Raw genomic sequence first — 16,216 nt, 5'->3', positions numbered from 1 at the left:
TGTGGAAGTTAAGATAACCATGAAAATTACTTAATATTGCTTTTATTTTCTGGTTCTCAGCTGGAAGCTTCTCTCTAAGGTCCTTCTATTAATGTACTTCCTACCATGTTGATTAAAAAGCAAAGCAAAACAAGACAATTCTCTTTTTATTGTCTCTATGTTCCTATCCTTAAATGGTATATAATATGTTTAAAAGTGTAGTGGTTTTTCTAATTGCAAAGGTAATACTTTAAGCAAAAAGGAGATAAGAATAAAAAATAACCTGTTATCTTACTGCCCTAAGATTATGTGTTTATATTCTTTTCAGTTAATTTCTCTACTATATGTATATACATATCCACATAAACACAAATTATTCTTGAATAAGTAATGCAGTCTTATGGTTCAAAATTCAAAAAGTAAAAGATTATAAAGTGAAAAATCTTCCTTCTTCAGAACCTTAACTGTCCAGTTCTCTCCAGAGATTTCAAAGTTCTGTGATCTTGCAGAGATGTTCTAGTTCTAAGTGGATTCAAATAATTATGTGTGTATATTTTTATTCCCCTGCCACCTAAATGGTGGCATAATTTTCAAATTGTTCTTTTTTTTTTTTAGAACAGAGTCTCACTCTATTGCCCAGGTTGGAGTGCAGCGGCATGATCTCAGCTCACTGCAGGCTCTGGCTTCTGGGTTTGAGCTATTCCCTTGCCTCAGCCTCCCAAGTAGCTGGGACTATAGGCACCCACCACCATGCCTGGCTAATTTTTGTATTTTTAGTAGAGACGACAGTTTCACCATGTTAGCCAGGGTGATCTTGAACTCTTGACCTCATGTGATCTACCTGCCTCAGCCTCCAAAGTGCTAAGATTATAGGAGTGAGCCACCACACCGGGCCTTCATATTGTTCTGTGTCTTGTTTTTTCATTTAACTATCCGTGTTGGAGCTACTTATATATTAATACAAAAAGCATTTTCTTTTTAAAATGATGTCCTGTAATCCCAGCACTTTGGGAGGCCGAGACGGACGGATCACGAGGTCAGGAGATCAAGACCATCCTGGCTAATACAGTGAAACCCCGTCTCTACTAAAAAATACAAAAATCTAGCCGGGCGAGGTGGCGGGCGCCTGTAATCCCAGCTACTCGGGAGGCTGAGGCAGGAGAATGGCGGGAACCCGGGAGGCGGAGCTTGCAGTGAGCTGAGATCTGGCCACTGCACTCCAGCCTGGGCGACAGAGCGAGACTCTACCTCAAAAAAAAAAAAAAAAAAAAAAAAAAATGATGTATGGTATTCAATAAATGAATATATATGTACACACACACACACACACACACACATATAAATTCATTATACCTTTAATTTACTTAACGAGTTCCCCATTAATGGTTATTTAGGTTGTTTCCAATCTTCTCTTTTCACAATTCTGTGATGAGGGAATTGTGTGTTAGTTGGATAGGGCTGTCCCAACGAAGTTCCTTAGTCTAGGTGGCTATAACCACAGACATTTATTGTATAATAGTTCTGAGGCTAGCAGTCTCAGAGCTAGAAGTTTCTAGTTCCAGGTCTTTCTCATTGGCTTATAGATAACCATCTTTCTGCTCTGTCTTCTCACATCGTCTTCTTTCTATGACTGTGTTTCTGTGTCCAAATTTCCTGTATTTACAAGGATACCAGTCATAATGGATTAGGGTCCACCCTAATGACCTCATTTTACCTTGACTACCTCTGTAAAGATGTTATCTCCAAATAAGTTCACATTCTGAGGTACCATGGCTTAGGATTTCAACATATAATTTTGAGGGGATGCAATGCAACCTAAAACACTTAGTATTTTGCACATAATAAGTGTATTTGGGGATATATTTGTAGAATTAGAAATTTGAAATTCTAGAATTTGAATCTAGAATTGCTGAGTCAAAAAAATATGTGTATGCAATTTTGATAGATATTGCCCTATCATTCTCCATGCAAGTTATATGAATTTACAGTTCTCATGAGCAGTGGATGAGCATGTCTTTTTCCTTAGCATTTCACCCAACAATGTTATCAAACTCCGGATCTGTTACAATCTAATACATGAAAACGGTTCTGGACGTGGTTTTAATATGCATTTGCATTAAATATGTGTGGTTGAATATCTTTTCACATTGTTAAATACATAGTTTCTTTAAAAAGATGGGATCAAACAGCAAATATCATTTTGTAACTTGATTTTTTCCATATAAGCAACATATAGTGGATAGCTTTCCCTATTATTTAATATTTTTCTATAACAGGAAAGTAATATGGCTCCATACTATCCCATTGGATATCTGTATCAAAATTTACTTAATTCCCTACTGTGCATTTATGTTGTTTCCAACATTTTTACTTCCAAAATAATGCTGAGATAGCTATAGAGATAAGTCTTTGTGCATAGCTAGGATAGAAATGAACTCTTTGGTTTTTGTACATAGATTTTTGAAGCCAAATTAATAATTAAATAGTCATATTATTGGTATACCTTTTAACCTTCCTGTTTCCCCTATAGAATGTGCTTGCCTGTGATTTCAAGAAATCTACTTCTCAGCAGTTGAGGTTGGACTCAGATTTTTTTAGGCACTAGAAACCAATTTTCCTGTAATGAAATTCATTTGTCTCTGAAATCAACTGTGCCATGTAAGTATGAATGGATGGCACTACTATGACAGAGTAGGGGGCAGCATGGTTTTGGACAGTTGGGGTCTTGTATCTCTCAATTTACAGCCTATATTCATAAGACAGCAGAATAACAACAATCAACACTCACTGAGTGCCTGAAATGTATTAACTCATTTAAGTTATTCAACAAAGATAGGAGAACTAACGGGGTAAGGGACACTGTAATAGACAGCCATTACTGCAATAATGCTGTGTAACAAACTATCCCCAAACATCAATGTCTTACAATAACAAGAATTTAATTTTGTTTTGCTCATAAATCTACATTTGGCTAAGATTCTGTTGTGCTTGGCTAGCACTAGCTGAACTTGAATCAACCCCACATGTTGGATCCAAATGTATTCCACATTTCTCTCATTCCCGTTTGAACTAACAGCTATTTGCAGCATGCTCCTCTCATGCGAACAGCAGGAATGTAAGAGGCAAATCAAACTGTGCAAGTACATTTAAGGCCTCCATTAACATTTCATTGGCCAAAGCAAGCATGTCAGAAAACAGGTTTTATATCAACAAGGCAGAGAAAATGTGTTTCACTTATACTGAGAGAGAATGGTAAAATTGCTTATATTCTATCCCAGGAGAGAGAAGAATTGGAACTAATAAATATGATCTATCATAAATACCTTTGAAGAAAGGATAAGGGACAAATTTCAGTTTTCATATGGAGACCAAAGTCATTTTTTTGTTGTTGTTGTTAACACTGTGTCTGAAGTCTTAGGTGGCTAAAAGTCTCATAAAAGGCCTTTTTAATTTGAGAGATATTTACATTAAGAGATTCAGTTAGGACCTAAAGAAGAGCCAAACATTTGATGAAACACGTCTGCTTATCACTGGTTATAATCTACTGAGGAAGAAAATAAGGCATTTACACAAACAATTCCATAGCAAGATGTAAGATAAAAGGTGTCCTTCAAAGACCAATTGTAAGTAAAAGGGTAGAGAAAACTATGTAATAATTGGATTTTCTTTGCGTGGTCTCCCAGTTACTAAGTTCTTTTGAAATGAAAAATATAGAAAAAGATTTCCTAATAGCTAAACTGGGAAACATTTTTATTTCCCAGAAACACCACAGATGTACTTTTTATTATGCAAATGTTGAGAGGAGCCTGTAGGAGCTCCACAGTTTTGGAAAAACAGATTAATGTGTTTCTTAGGCCTTCTGTCTTTCAACAAATTGAACAGTCTGGACTGTCAAATCGAAAATGAGAAACGAAAAAAATCTGCTTCTATGAAGAATCATACCAATAAAAATTTAAGACAATGAGACCTATTGTTAAGAAATTTTAAAATCCTTTTAGTCTTTGAATTAAGAAAATGTGTAGTTAGAGAAACAAACACAATATAATGTAGCGCTCTGGAAAGAATTCATCTCAGGTCATTTATTTTAGAAATTGGAGAAAATCATTCATCTGTGAATGTAGGAAACCATTGTTAGTTGTTATTTTTGATATGAAAAAAAATAACAGCTTGAGAAAAATATTTTAACAATTATCTCACTTGTATTGCATTATTTTGACCTAAATTATCTGAAAGATCATTTTGATGGTGAAAAAACCTCTATTGAGACTGAGATTGTGTATTTCCATATAGCTTATTTCAAAAATTGAGACAGATTTTTATAGAAACATTGTCTTAACTTTAATGATATAGATATTTGAATTAATTTTTCCCAACAACTTGCTAAGATTTATATAGCCTATGTGAGAGTAATAGAGAATGAGATTGGTTAGCAGTGGTACCAGTAAACTCATTATAATGTAAAAGAATTTCACCACAGGAGGAAAATTCAGGGTGCAGCTGAGTTAACAGTTTCCACATCAATTTGATATGTTCTAATGTGTTAAAAAGGATGCAAAAACAACCGAAATGGATGAAGACAATAATACAATATTTTAGGATCTTGATTACTGTGGGAAGATTGTGAGATACTTTGTCTGATAAGACACAATTTAAGGCAAAGTCACACATGTTTATTGGATGATTTTCTAGTGGAAAGATTTTTAAAAATGAATCTTTTGTGATCACAGAAGGAGCACAAAATAGTCTTCTAAACATGGTTTTGAGTTCTAACTTTGCCATTTATTAATGAGTTACTCATCTTCTCTGTGACTTACTTTTCTACTCCATAAATTGTGATAATAATATCAACTGCAAAAGTTGTGATAAGATTGAAATGAGATAACTTTACAATATAATATGATTATAGATTATGTAATAGATAAACATATATTTTTATAATATGTTATCTATGAATGTAATATAATAATTGCCCCACATAAAAGAGTATTAAATAAATGATATTATTATAACAATTTTCCATCAGAAACATGACACTTTAAAAAATTTTTTCTGCTTTTTGAGACAGGGTCTTACTCTGTTGCCCATGCTGGAGTGCAGTGGTGTGATCATAGCTTACTGGAGCCTTGACCTCCTGATCTCAAGCAATCCTTCTACCTCAGCCTCCGGAGTAACTGGGACAACAGGTACGTACCACCACCCGCCGCTGATTTTTAAAATTTTTATAGAGACAGGGTCTCCCTATGTTGCCCAGGCTGATTTTGAACTCCTGGGCTCAAGTGATCCTCCCACATCAGCCTCCAAAAGTATTGGGATTATAGGTGTCAGCCACTGTACCTGGCAGAAACTTTTTTTTACTTAAAAAATACAGACTACCTTTTGAGTCAATTAAGTGTTGCACATGTTTTCTGTGTAATAGTCAACTGCCCTGATTACAGGGGCTTACAAAAAATGTAAGTATAAGATATAGTTACCAAATAGAGGAAAGGTTAATACATCTGTGAAGCCATCACTGTATTAGTTATCTATTGCTGCATAATAATTTTTATTTTATTTTATTTTTTTTGAGACAGAGTCTCATTCTGTTGCCTAGGCTGGAGTGCAGTGGCGCAATCTCGGCGCACCGTAGCCTGTGCCTCCCGGGTTCCAGCAATTCTCCAGCCTCAGCCTCTTGAGCAGCTGGGACTACAGGCATGTACCACCACACCCGGCTAATTTTTGTAGTTTTATTAGAGACAGAGTTTCACCATGTTGGCCAGGCTGGTCTTGAACTCCTGACCATAAAATAATTATCCCAAAATTTATCAGCTTAAAACAACAAACGTGTGTTATCTCAGTTTCTGTGGGTGCAAGATTATGGAGCAGCTTAACTGGGTGGCTCTGGTTTACAGTCTCTCATGATGTTGTGATCAAGACATCGGCCAGGGTTGCAGTCATTTAAAATCTTGACTGGGGCTGGAAGATCCAGTTCCAAAACAGTTTGTTTACATGGTTTTTCACAGGAGGCCTCGGTTCCTCATCATGTGGACCTCTCCAGTGGGGTGCTTGAGTGTCTTCATAACATGATAGCTTGTTCCTTTGTGGGGGAAAATAATAATACCCATAGGTTCATAACTGGAATGGACCTCTGTTACAAAAGAGATTAACAAGAGAAAAACAAGGACAAGTTTCTTAATGTATATATTTCACAAATGTATGGGAGACATCCAGGGAATGAATAGTTCTTAAAGAGGTGGCTTCGAATTCCAGCTTCTATAGCATCTTCAACAAAACAGTAAATTTGTAGAGAAGTAACAAGGCAGAGGACTCTGACTCTTAACAGGTAGCAACTTGGAAGGAAGGCAAACAAATGGCAGATAAAAGTTTGTTAATAATGCTTGTTAGTATTAATTCCTCTGGTATCATCTGGCTGTTGTCTTCCTCTGGTATCATCTGGCTGTTGGGTGTCTAAAGCTGATGTCAGTGGTTAACCTTTGTTCACCCTGGTAGAGAGCAGGGAAATCTATGTAAATGTATGTCCTGCTTTCAGACAAATAGAGGGAGGGTAGAGAGCTCTCTTGCATCTATTTCTTCCTAATAGTCTTCAGTTCAACAGTCTTTCATATTTTAGGGAGGCATTTCTGGTCTCCCACACCCCAGAGGAAGTGTTCCATGAGAGAGCAAAGGGGAGACTGCAATGAATTTTATGACCTGATCCTGAAAGTCACATGTAGGTACTTTTGCATATTTTATCTGTAGAAGAACCAAGTCACTAAGTCCAGTCTACACTCAAAGGAGGAATATAAAAAATATAAAAATTGTGGACACATTTTAAAACCACAACAATCAGTCTGCAGAAAGTATGATTTGATGTTTTTTCCTTCAGTTTACTCTTATTTTGACATGCAGTTGACAAATAAAGTGAGACTTAGGGTCTAAAAGGCTGTGAGAGTTTAGTAGAGTTGATAAGAGGTACTTCTTAGGTAGCAGGGAAGTAAGAAGAGAGTGAGGACTAGAGTCTCAATTTGTTTAAAGAACCAAGTCTTTAGTTTCTAAGATTAGAGAATCAGCAAGTTGTTTACTCACTCCAAAATATATAATAAATCCATTTTAATAAGACAAAGTGTCCCTTCATTGATGACTTAAAAATAAAACCAGAAACAGTTAAATGAAGCCTAGTGAAGCCCTAGGAAAAAGGCTTAGAGCATCACATCTAGGAGAAAGTCCTGAGATTATCTGTCACACATTGGATGGTTTTACAAAATTGTGTTTGACAGGTCGTTAAGGTAGGAAAGAAAATCTATAGGTTAAATGTCTCAAAAAATATAAGTCAAATATTGATTAGCTGTACTAATCAAGGGTGTTTGAGTTATCCAAAATATTTTTCCACTTGGCTCTGGATATTATTATTTAGAGAATTCACCATTTTTTTCTTGCTCTAAATGTGTTCTGTAATTATTACCAGGAGATTGCTTTCCCAGGTTATGCGTGAGTTAAGGAGTTTGGAGTGGAGGTGAGTGGGTGCAGTGTGATACAAAGGGAAGCCAGTCTGTTCTTAATATTCACTTTGGATTTGTACTTGCCATGGTTTTGTTTTCTATCTGTTGGGGTTGGTGGAGAAGGATAGTTACATGTGTAGGCTCTAAGTTGGAAAATATTTCGATATCAAGAAAAAACGTTCCATAACTATACTGAAGACCTAAACCCTAGGGGAAAATCCAGAAAGTGAAAAATAGACCCGAAGAGGAAAAGTTCAATCATATGACTTTGGAAAAGGATGTAATTTCAAACCTTTTTTCTCAATTTGACTTGAGTATGAAACGTAAGGTGATGGGAGAAAGACGGCAAAAATAGGAAGAAGACTGCCCTTCTGAATGAACTGAGATTTGAAAAGAAATGTGTGTGTGTGTGCGTGTGTGTGTGTGTGGTGTTAGGCCATTCTTGCATTGCTATAACGAAATATCTGAGGGTGGGTAATTTATAAAGAAAAGAGGTTTAATTGGGTCATGGTTCTGCAGAATATACAAGCATGGTGCCAGCATTCTACTCAGCTTCTTGGGAGGCCTCAGGAGCGTTTACTCATGGTGGAAATCGAAGTAGGGGCAGGCACTTCACATGGCAAAAGCATGAGAGAGTTGAGGGGGTGGTGCCACACACTTTAAATGACCAGATCTCATGAGAATGGCCTCACCATCGGGAAGACAGCACCTATGACTCAAATGCCTCCTACCAGGTATTTGAAAGACCTGCCCCCATGACTCAAATACCTCCTACCAGGCTCCACCTCCAACACCTCCAATTCACCATGAGATGTGGTGGGGACATATATTCAAACTATATCATACAAACATATATATATGTGTGTGTATATATATATAAAGGTTATAATGCAAGCTGATCATATGTGTCTGTGTGTGTATATATATACACATATATGTGTATATACGTGTGTATATATGTGTATACACATGTGTGTATATATGTGTATATACATATATACACACACATATATGTGTATTATAACCTTCATATATATACACACCCACATATATATATACACACATATATATACACACACATATATGAAGGTTATAATATAATGGGGAGGAAGGAGCCAGTGGACTAAAGTTGCTAAGAAAGAGGATGTCAACTCCATCCTTCACTGGTAGGGCTGACTCCAGTCTATTGACTTTTCTTACAACTGTCTACATCTGCAGGCAGGGGAACCCTGCCTGGAACTTTGTTAGTGGGTCTGTTAGCCATAAATTTAGTGAATAAAGGCATCCAGTGGTAGATGAGATCTAATTTTGTGGTGGTAAACCATTGGCCTTGGTGTGCCCTAATTGTGTTTACAGTAAAATTGAAGACTATTAGCAAGAGTGGGAAATCAGCTGAACGATCATAAATAATTGGTCAAATGAGTGGCAGTACTGCCCAGTCAACAACATCATTTTTGTGGTTAATGGTGTTTAGGGAGTGCCCACTGGGTGCCTAGCATAAAAGAGGCAAAAGCTGTGATTCTGAGGGAATTACCAGGCCTGATTTCCTCAGGACTCCATTGTGCTTTGCTCTGGGAGTGCCCGATTCCCTTGTGCCACTGCTACTGCAAAAATAACCTTCAACACTCCTGCTTCCCACCCACCTGCTTCCTTCCTCTATCCTTATCCCAGAAGCTTAATCCTTCCCTGCCATCTAAATTTCAGCATATGGGGCCAGTTCCGCCCTCAGACTGTGGGTAGGGGAGGAGCTCAAGGTCACTGCTAGAGTGTCTCAGTCTTTATGCTTTGACCCTGAGTCTCTGTCAAGGGATATGGACCACTGCACCATATTGCCTCTAGCTTTGGGGTGCTGAGGAAACTTCCAAGGCATTGGAAAGTAGATTGGATGTGTAGTGTGAGGATCCTCAAGCCTAACAGTCATGTTCTATGCCCTCTCTTTCACACTACACATCCAATCCATCAGCAGGTCCTGTTGATCCTACCTTTCAAACAGATTCCAGATCTGGTCACTGCCTCCCATCTCCAAGGTTACTCTCCTATTTGAGTTATTGTTACCTTTTGCCTGGATATGGGAATAACCTCTACTTTCATTCTTACCCTCTTACACAATCTGTTTTCCACATAGTGACCAGAACGAACACATATATATGCTTTATCACTTTCACTGCTTTAAAAAATCCTTGAAAAAAAATCAAGACTCATTATCTTGGCCTAATGTTCTTGTGAGTAGGCTCTGACTCGCTTACAGGATCTTTCTACTCCAGTCACACTTTCGTTTGTTTGTTTTTTGGAACAGGGTCTCACTCTGTCAACCAAGCTGGAGTGTAGTGGCATAATCTCGGCTCACTACAACCTCCACCTCTCAGGTTCAAGAATTCTCCTGCCTCAGCCTCCCAAGTAGCTGGGATTAGAGGCACCTGCTACCATGCCCAGCTAATTTTTGTATTTTTAGTAGAGATGGGGTTTCGCCATGTTGACCAGACAGGTCTCCAGCTCCTGACCTCAGGTGATCCACCTGGCTGGGTCTCCCAAAGTGCTAGGATTACAGGCATGAGCCACGGCACCCATCCTTGGTCACATATGTTTTATTGCTGTGCTATGAACAACCCAAACCTATTCCATCTCACATCTTTGCTTGAGCAGTTCCCTCTGCCTATCATGCTCTTCTTTCAGTTCCTGCATGGCTGGTCCATGTAACCACTGAGGTCTCTGTTCCTACGTCACCTCCTTAGAAAAGCCTTTTTTGTTTGTTTGTTTGTTTTTTGCCATGCTATCTAAATAACATCTACACTGTGTCATTTTCTGCACCCTTACTCTGCTTGAATTTCTTCACAGCGTTTATCACTACCCAGTGGTGTATGTAACATTTATTTATTGTCTGTCTCCCCTACTAGAATACAATTGTGATGAGGGCAGGGACTTTGTTTTTCCCACTACTGTATCCCTAGAGCCTAGAATGGTGCCTAGCATATTATAACACTCAAAAAATATCTGCTCCAAGTATGACTGAACAAATAACTCCTACAACGAAGTTGCTATATCAATCAGGTGAAATTCACACAGACTGCACTTTCCAGAAATAACTCCTACAATCTTCCATCCCACATTATTTTGTTTACACTGTGACTTTGACACTCCACCTATTGAGAGGTGAGGTTTATGACCCTTCTGAATTTGGGCAGGTTTGTGAGCAGTAGAGGGACCCTGGTTGACTTTTGAGGCTATGTCATAAAAAGGTGTTGAAACTTTCACTTGGTTCTCTTTAGGTGGCTCTCTCTTAGAATCCAGACATCATTCAGTTAGGAAGCCCAAGTAGCCACATGGGATTCTTTTCTTGATTTCTTTCTCAGATTGTTGTTAGTGTAAAGAAATGCTACCAATTTTTGTATGTTGATTTTGTATCTTGCAACTCTACTGAATTCGTTTATTTGTTCTAACAGTTTTTTAGTAGCATGTTTAAGGTTTTCTACATATAGGATTATGTCCTCTGCAAATAGGAATAATTTAATTATTCTTTTCCAATTTGGATGACTTTTACTTCTTTTTCTTTTCTGATTGCTTTTGCTAGTACTTTCAGTACTGTGTTAAATAGAATGGCAATAATGGGCATCCTTGCCTTGTACCAGATCTTAGAGGAAAAGATTTCAGTTTTCCTTCATTGATTATGATATTTGCTGTGGGCTTTTCATGAATGACTTTTTTATGTTTAGGAAATTCCCTTCTGTACCTGTTTTGTTTAGAGCCTTTAAAAAAAAAATCACGAATAGGCCAGGTGTGGTGGCTCACGCCTGTAATCCCAGCACTTTGGGGGGCCGAGGTGGGCGGATCACCTGAGGTTGGGAGTTCGAGACCAGCCTGGCCAACATGGAGAAACCCTGACTCTACAAAAATACAAAATTAGCCGGGTGTGGTGGTGCATGCCTGTAATCCCAGCTACTCGGGAGGCTGAGGCAGGAGAATTGCTTGAACCTGGGAAGTGGAGGTTGTGGTGAGCCAAGATGGTGTCATTGCACTCCAGCCTGGGCAACAAGAGCAAAATTCGATCTAAAAAACAAAACAAAACAAAACAAACAAACAAAAAACCATTAACGGATGTTGAATTTTGTCCAGTGCTTTTTCTGCATCAATTAAATTAATCATGTGGTTATACTCTGGTGTATCACATGGATTATTTTGCACATGTTAAACTAATCTTGCATTCCAGGGATAGATCTAACTTGGTTGTGGTGTATAATCTTTGATATGTTTCTGAATTTGGTTTGCCAGGTTTTTTTTTTCTTTTGAGACAGCATCTTGCTCTGTTGTTCAGGCTGAAGTGCAGTGGTACAAAGGTGTCTCATGGCAGCCTTGATCTCCTGGGCTCAAGCAATCTTCCCATCTCAGCCTCCCAACTAGCTGGGACTACAGGCGTATGCTACTGTATATGGCTTATATTTTTAAATGTTTTTGTAGAGACAGGATCTCACTATGTTGCCCAGGCTGGCCTCAAGCAATCCTCCTGCCTATGCCTCCCAAAGTGCCTAGAATACAGGCGTGAACCACTGCACCTGGCCTGGTTTGCTAGTATTTTATTGAGAATTTTTTCATGTATGTAAATATGGATATTTTTGCAAATGGATATATTTGCAAAATGCTCTATGGAGCAGGCAGGATCCCCACCCTCCTGTGCGGGCTACAGACGCCCAAACTGCAGCTGCGGATCCAAGCCTCCCTGAGCTCTTTGGGAAGGGCCGGGAGCAGTCAGGATCTGCCTTCCGGGTCGGGTGTGGCTGTAGCCGCCCTCCTAGTTGCAGGAGCCGGGCATCTCTGCAGCCTGTACCCTTGGGGGCCCCAGGAAGGATCCCACATCCTGCAGGCTCAGGAGTGTCTGCCTGGACTCTCTCTACTCCTGGTGCCTGCTCTGATCTCAGAGCGGGTTGGGGCCGAGCACTGGGGCCATGCATGGCAGCAGGAGGCAGACAGAATCCTGAGTGGAAGGGGGCATGTCCCCAGTAAGGCCCCACCTCCAGGCCAGGGAGCACCTGAAGGCTGGGAGCCCGGGCTGCCACTCCAGCAGACCAGAGTAGGGACTCCTGGTGCCTCTTCTGGGCCCAGCATGGCTGCCCATGGGCCAATCAGCACACACTTCCTCCCCTTTGAGGTCCCTAAAAGCCCTGGGCTCATCCAGAGCCGGGTAGAGGACGGCCAGAGGAGGAAAAGGGCAGACAGACCCACAATGGGACTGACAATGAGGACTGGTTGCAGCGAGGAGCACCCTCTCTGCTGAGAGCTTCGGAGACATGCAGAGACATCACGCCTGTGGAGAGCAGAGGAGCCACCCGCTCCAGGGCCTCCTCCGAGCCACGTTATCCAGGGCCTCCTCCGAGCCACCTTATCCAGGGCCTCCTCCGAGCCACCCTCTGCAGGACATCCTCCGAGCCACCTTATCCAGGGCCTCCTCCAAATCACCTTATCCAGGGCCTCCTCTGAGCCACCTTATCCAGGGCCTCCTCTGAGCCACCTTATCCAGGGCATCCTCTGAGCCACCTTATCCAGGGCACCCTCTGAGCCACCTTATCCAGGGCCTCCTCCAAATCACCTTATCCAGGGCCTCCTCTGAGCCACCTTATCCAGGGCCTCCTCTGAGCCACCTTATCCAGGGCCTCCTCCGAGCCCCACCTTATCCAGGGCCTCCGCTCTGCTAAGAGCTGAACACAAGGCTGGATGACCCGCCTCCAGAGAGGAGCTACCCACTCCTCTTGAGGTGTTTTAATACCAAATACAACTCTTCTTCCTTCTTCACTTGTCTGTGTACCTCATTCTTCCTGGATGCAGGACAACTCCTGCAAAAGCTCCCATCACTCATTGACACCCCAGAGATCCCATTGTAGCAGGACGAGCTGCAGACAAAACTCCTCAGACACCGAGTTAAAGAAGGAAGGGGTTTATTCGGCCGGGGGTATCAGCAAGACTCCTGTCTCAAGAGCCGAGCCCCCCGAGTGACCAATTCCTGTCCCTTTTGAGGGCTCACAACTCTAAGTGGGTGCATATGAGGGGGTCGTGATTGACTGAGCAAGCAGGGTGTAAAGGTAAACTGAGGCTGCAGTCAAACTGGGAATGAAGACACAAGGCAAATGGCAGTGAGAATAGCCTTTATTAGGACTCGCAGGCGAGGGTCCTCAGTTCAAAGGTGCAGGCCGAGGAAGTCGTGCTGAGGGAGGAAGGTAGGGGCTTCTTACAGCCTGAGAGGGAGGGAAGCTGGTTGTGCAAACGGGGCCTGGGGGGTCTTGAAACTACTAGGGCAGGAGTTGAGTAAGGGTCATGAGGAAGGGGTCTTTGGAAACTCAACCGAAACTGCTGTTTACGAACTTGTGGAATGCAGGTGAGCTGCAGGTCATGGAGGAGTGGTTGCCCAGCCGGAACTCTGATGTATGTAAGTCTGCGGGTGTGTACAAGGGTGAAGGGAGTCTTTAACAAAAGGCCTGCTACGCCGGGTAACGCCGCCATGTTAGGTCTGGATTCCTGCCTAACACAGGGGGTACGTGACTGGGGGCTGCAGGCACCGGTAATTAGATCGGAACAAAACAGGATAGGGATTTTCACAGTGCATTTCTATACAATGTCTGTAATCTATGGAAAACATAACTGATTAGGTCAGGGGTTGATCTTTAGTGGTTAAAGGTAGTTTTAGCAGCACCGGGCCCTGTGCCTGTGGATTTCATTTCTGCCTTTTAGTTTTCACTTCTTCTTTCTTTGGAGGCAGAAATTGGGCATAAGACGATATGAGGGTTGGTCTCCTCCCTTACCGTGACGTGATGCGACACCTGCTCCTAGTTAGCCCACCTCCAGCACCCCCACAGCCACAGCCTCCCCTCAGAGCACACCTGAGGCTTCTTTTCCACTTGAAAGCTTTTCCTCTTCTCTGGCAAAGTACAAGTGGCGGTGGCTGACTCCTTTACTATAGGGAACTCTGGGTAAATAGCCTTTGATTTTCTTATTTGGTTGCTCTTCATTTATTTCCAGAGCGTTCAGTAAGTATTTGTTGAATGAACAGTGAATGACCAATGATTGAGTGCCTCGAAGTACAGGCCATCAACTGGGGACGAGGTCCACGGAGTAACTGACTGCGCTGCCCTTCCTGTCAGTCATGCATTAACAAAACTCCAAGTGGAGGCAGATTCTCACGTGACACTCAGCAGGGTCCTGTTGCCTCACAGCCTCCACGAGCGAGAGCCTCCATGAGCAAGAGCCTCCATGAGCGAGAGCCTCCACAAGCAAGAGCCTCCACGAGCGAGAGCCTCCACGAGCAAGATGAGGGGTACAGGGTGGAAAAAAGTGGCTTCCCTCCACCTTCCTAGGTTCTTTGGGCTTCAAGTCAAATTGACATACGACCGATTGACAGGAGGAAAAATACATTTAGTTGTATACACATGGGAGATTCGCGAAACATGAGACTCAGAGACGGGTCGGACGATTGAGGCGTACACATCCTGAGCTACAGAAGGGAAGAGGAGCGTGGGGCTGTCTGGAGACAAGTTATGGGAGGTGATGATGTGGGAGAAGTTAATTAAGAAATTATTTTAGGCAGATAGTGAGGAAAAGAGGCCCTTGGAAAGTTTTTGTTTTTAACTCAGCTCCAGAAATGTTTCTTGCCTAGCTAAAAAGCTGTGGCTTTTAGAGCTGGGCTGGCAACTTCGATATGCAAATGCCATTAGAAACTGGGTCCGCCCAAACATGGCGATTCCCGCGTCCCTCTTGCCTTTGCCCCAACAGTGCCTGGCAACATGGCCACGCCCACATATCCCCACAGCTGTAGAACATCAAGGCTCCTGCATTTGCATATTAAAAAGCTAGGGTGGGACAGCCAGTTTTTCATGGGCTACCTGAATCTCACGCCTGGTCAAACCAAACCCTTGAGCCCTGTGCAAATCAGATGCCACCTCCTCCAGTCTCTACATATACTTGGCTGGTTTCTACCTCACTCGGGGTCTCCTCTTTCAGCTTTGGAGCCCCCTCCCTCCGTCTCTGTATGGGGAGCTTCTTCCTTCTGTCTCTGTATGGGGGAGCTTCTTCCTTCTGCCTTCTTCCTTCTTTCTTGCCTATTAAACTCTCCGCTCCTTAAAACCACTCCACATGTTTCCGTGTCACTGTATCTAATTCTACTCGAGATGAGAGGCCTGGGGTTCCTCCAGTCATTGGAGCCAGATCGTTTTGGTGCATGGGCCAGGAAAGGAAATTTCATTCCACAGACGGGTGAATATGGAGCGGACCTCAACTTTAAATCTGTCCTTTCATCTCAAGGCTCTCTTCCAGCTCCCCTGTCACTAAACTTTCTTTCTCTTTCTATCCACAGTCTCTTACCCTCTCTGTGTGTGTCTAATGTGCAGGGATCTTTACAGTTCAGGGAAACAGGTCTGTTACAAAGGATTGGGAATTGCCGCAGGCAGTAACTCAATAAATGGTCTCTCTCTCTACAGTCTCCCTGGTAAGCACATGGGATTTCCAAGCCACCTAGTAGAAATCAGGCTCTGGGCCTTTTCTGGGAACAGGAAGCTTCTGCCTTTAGCAGTTAGGAGTAAGACGTCTTCCGCAGCCAAATTTCAGTCTCGATATTGTCCCCCTGGCAGGAAAACAGCCATTCGGTTCCTACATTCCTTTAAGGCTTAATTGATAAGGGGATTTTAAGTCCAGACGTTAACCAGGACCATTTTTCTACAGGTAGATGCTTTAGTATGGGCCGTAACAGCAGGATGTAAGTTCAATCTAGCATGCCCCCTCCATTA

The 16,216-nt window shown here is 41.8% G+C and overlaps 1 protein-coding gene across 3 annotated transcripts in view; it reads left to right on the top strand.

Annotated features, from left to right (window-relative positions):
• The window catches only part of LOC103247283 (cytoplasmic dynein 2 intermediate chain 1-like), a 109,053-nt gene extending 93,148 nt beyond the window's left edge, over positions 1 to 15,905 (top strand). For all 3 annotated transcript variants that reach the window (XM_073014340.1, XM_073014341.1, XM_073014342.1), the window contains 2 exons: positions 5,045 to 5,162; positions 14,651 to 15,905. In XM_073014340.1, coding sequence (XP_072870441.1) covers positions 5,045 to 5,106 — 62 coding nt within the window. In that variant the 3' untranslated portion in view covers positions 5,107 to 5,162; positions 14,651 to 15,905. The remainder of the gene's footprint in view (positions 1 to 5,044; positions 5,163 to 14,650) is intronic.
• The last annotated feature ends 311 nt before the right edge of the window (positions 15,906 to 16,216 follow it).

The sequence above is a fragment of the Chlorocebus sabaeus genome, unplaced genomic scaffold, assembly GCF_047675955.1.
Source record: "Chlorocebus sabaeus isolate Y175 unplaced genomic scaffold, mChlSab1.0.hap1 unalloc_scaffold_95, whole genome shotgun sequence".
NCBI classification, from domain to species: Eukaryota; Metazoa; Chordata; class Mammalia; order Primates; family Cercopithecidae; genus Chlorocebus; species Chlorocebus sabaeus.
This window is presented reverse-complemented; position numbering and strand designations above follow the sequence as displayed.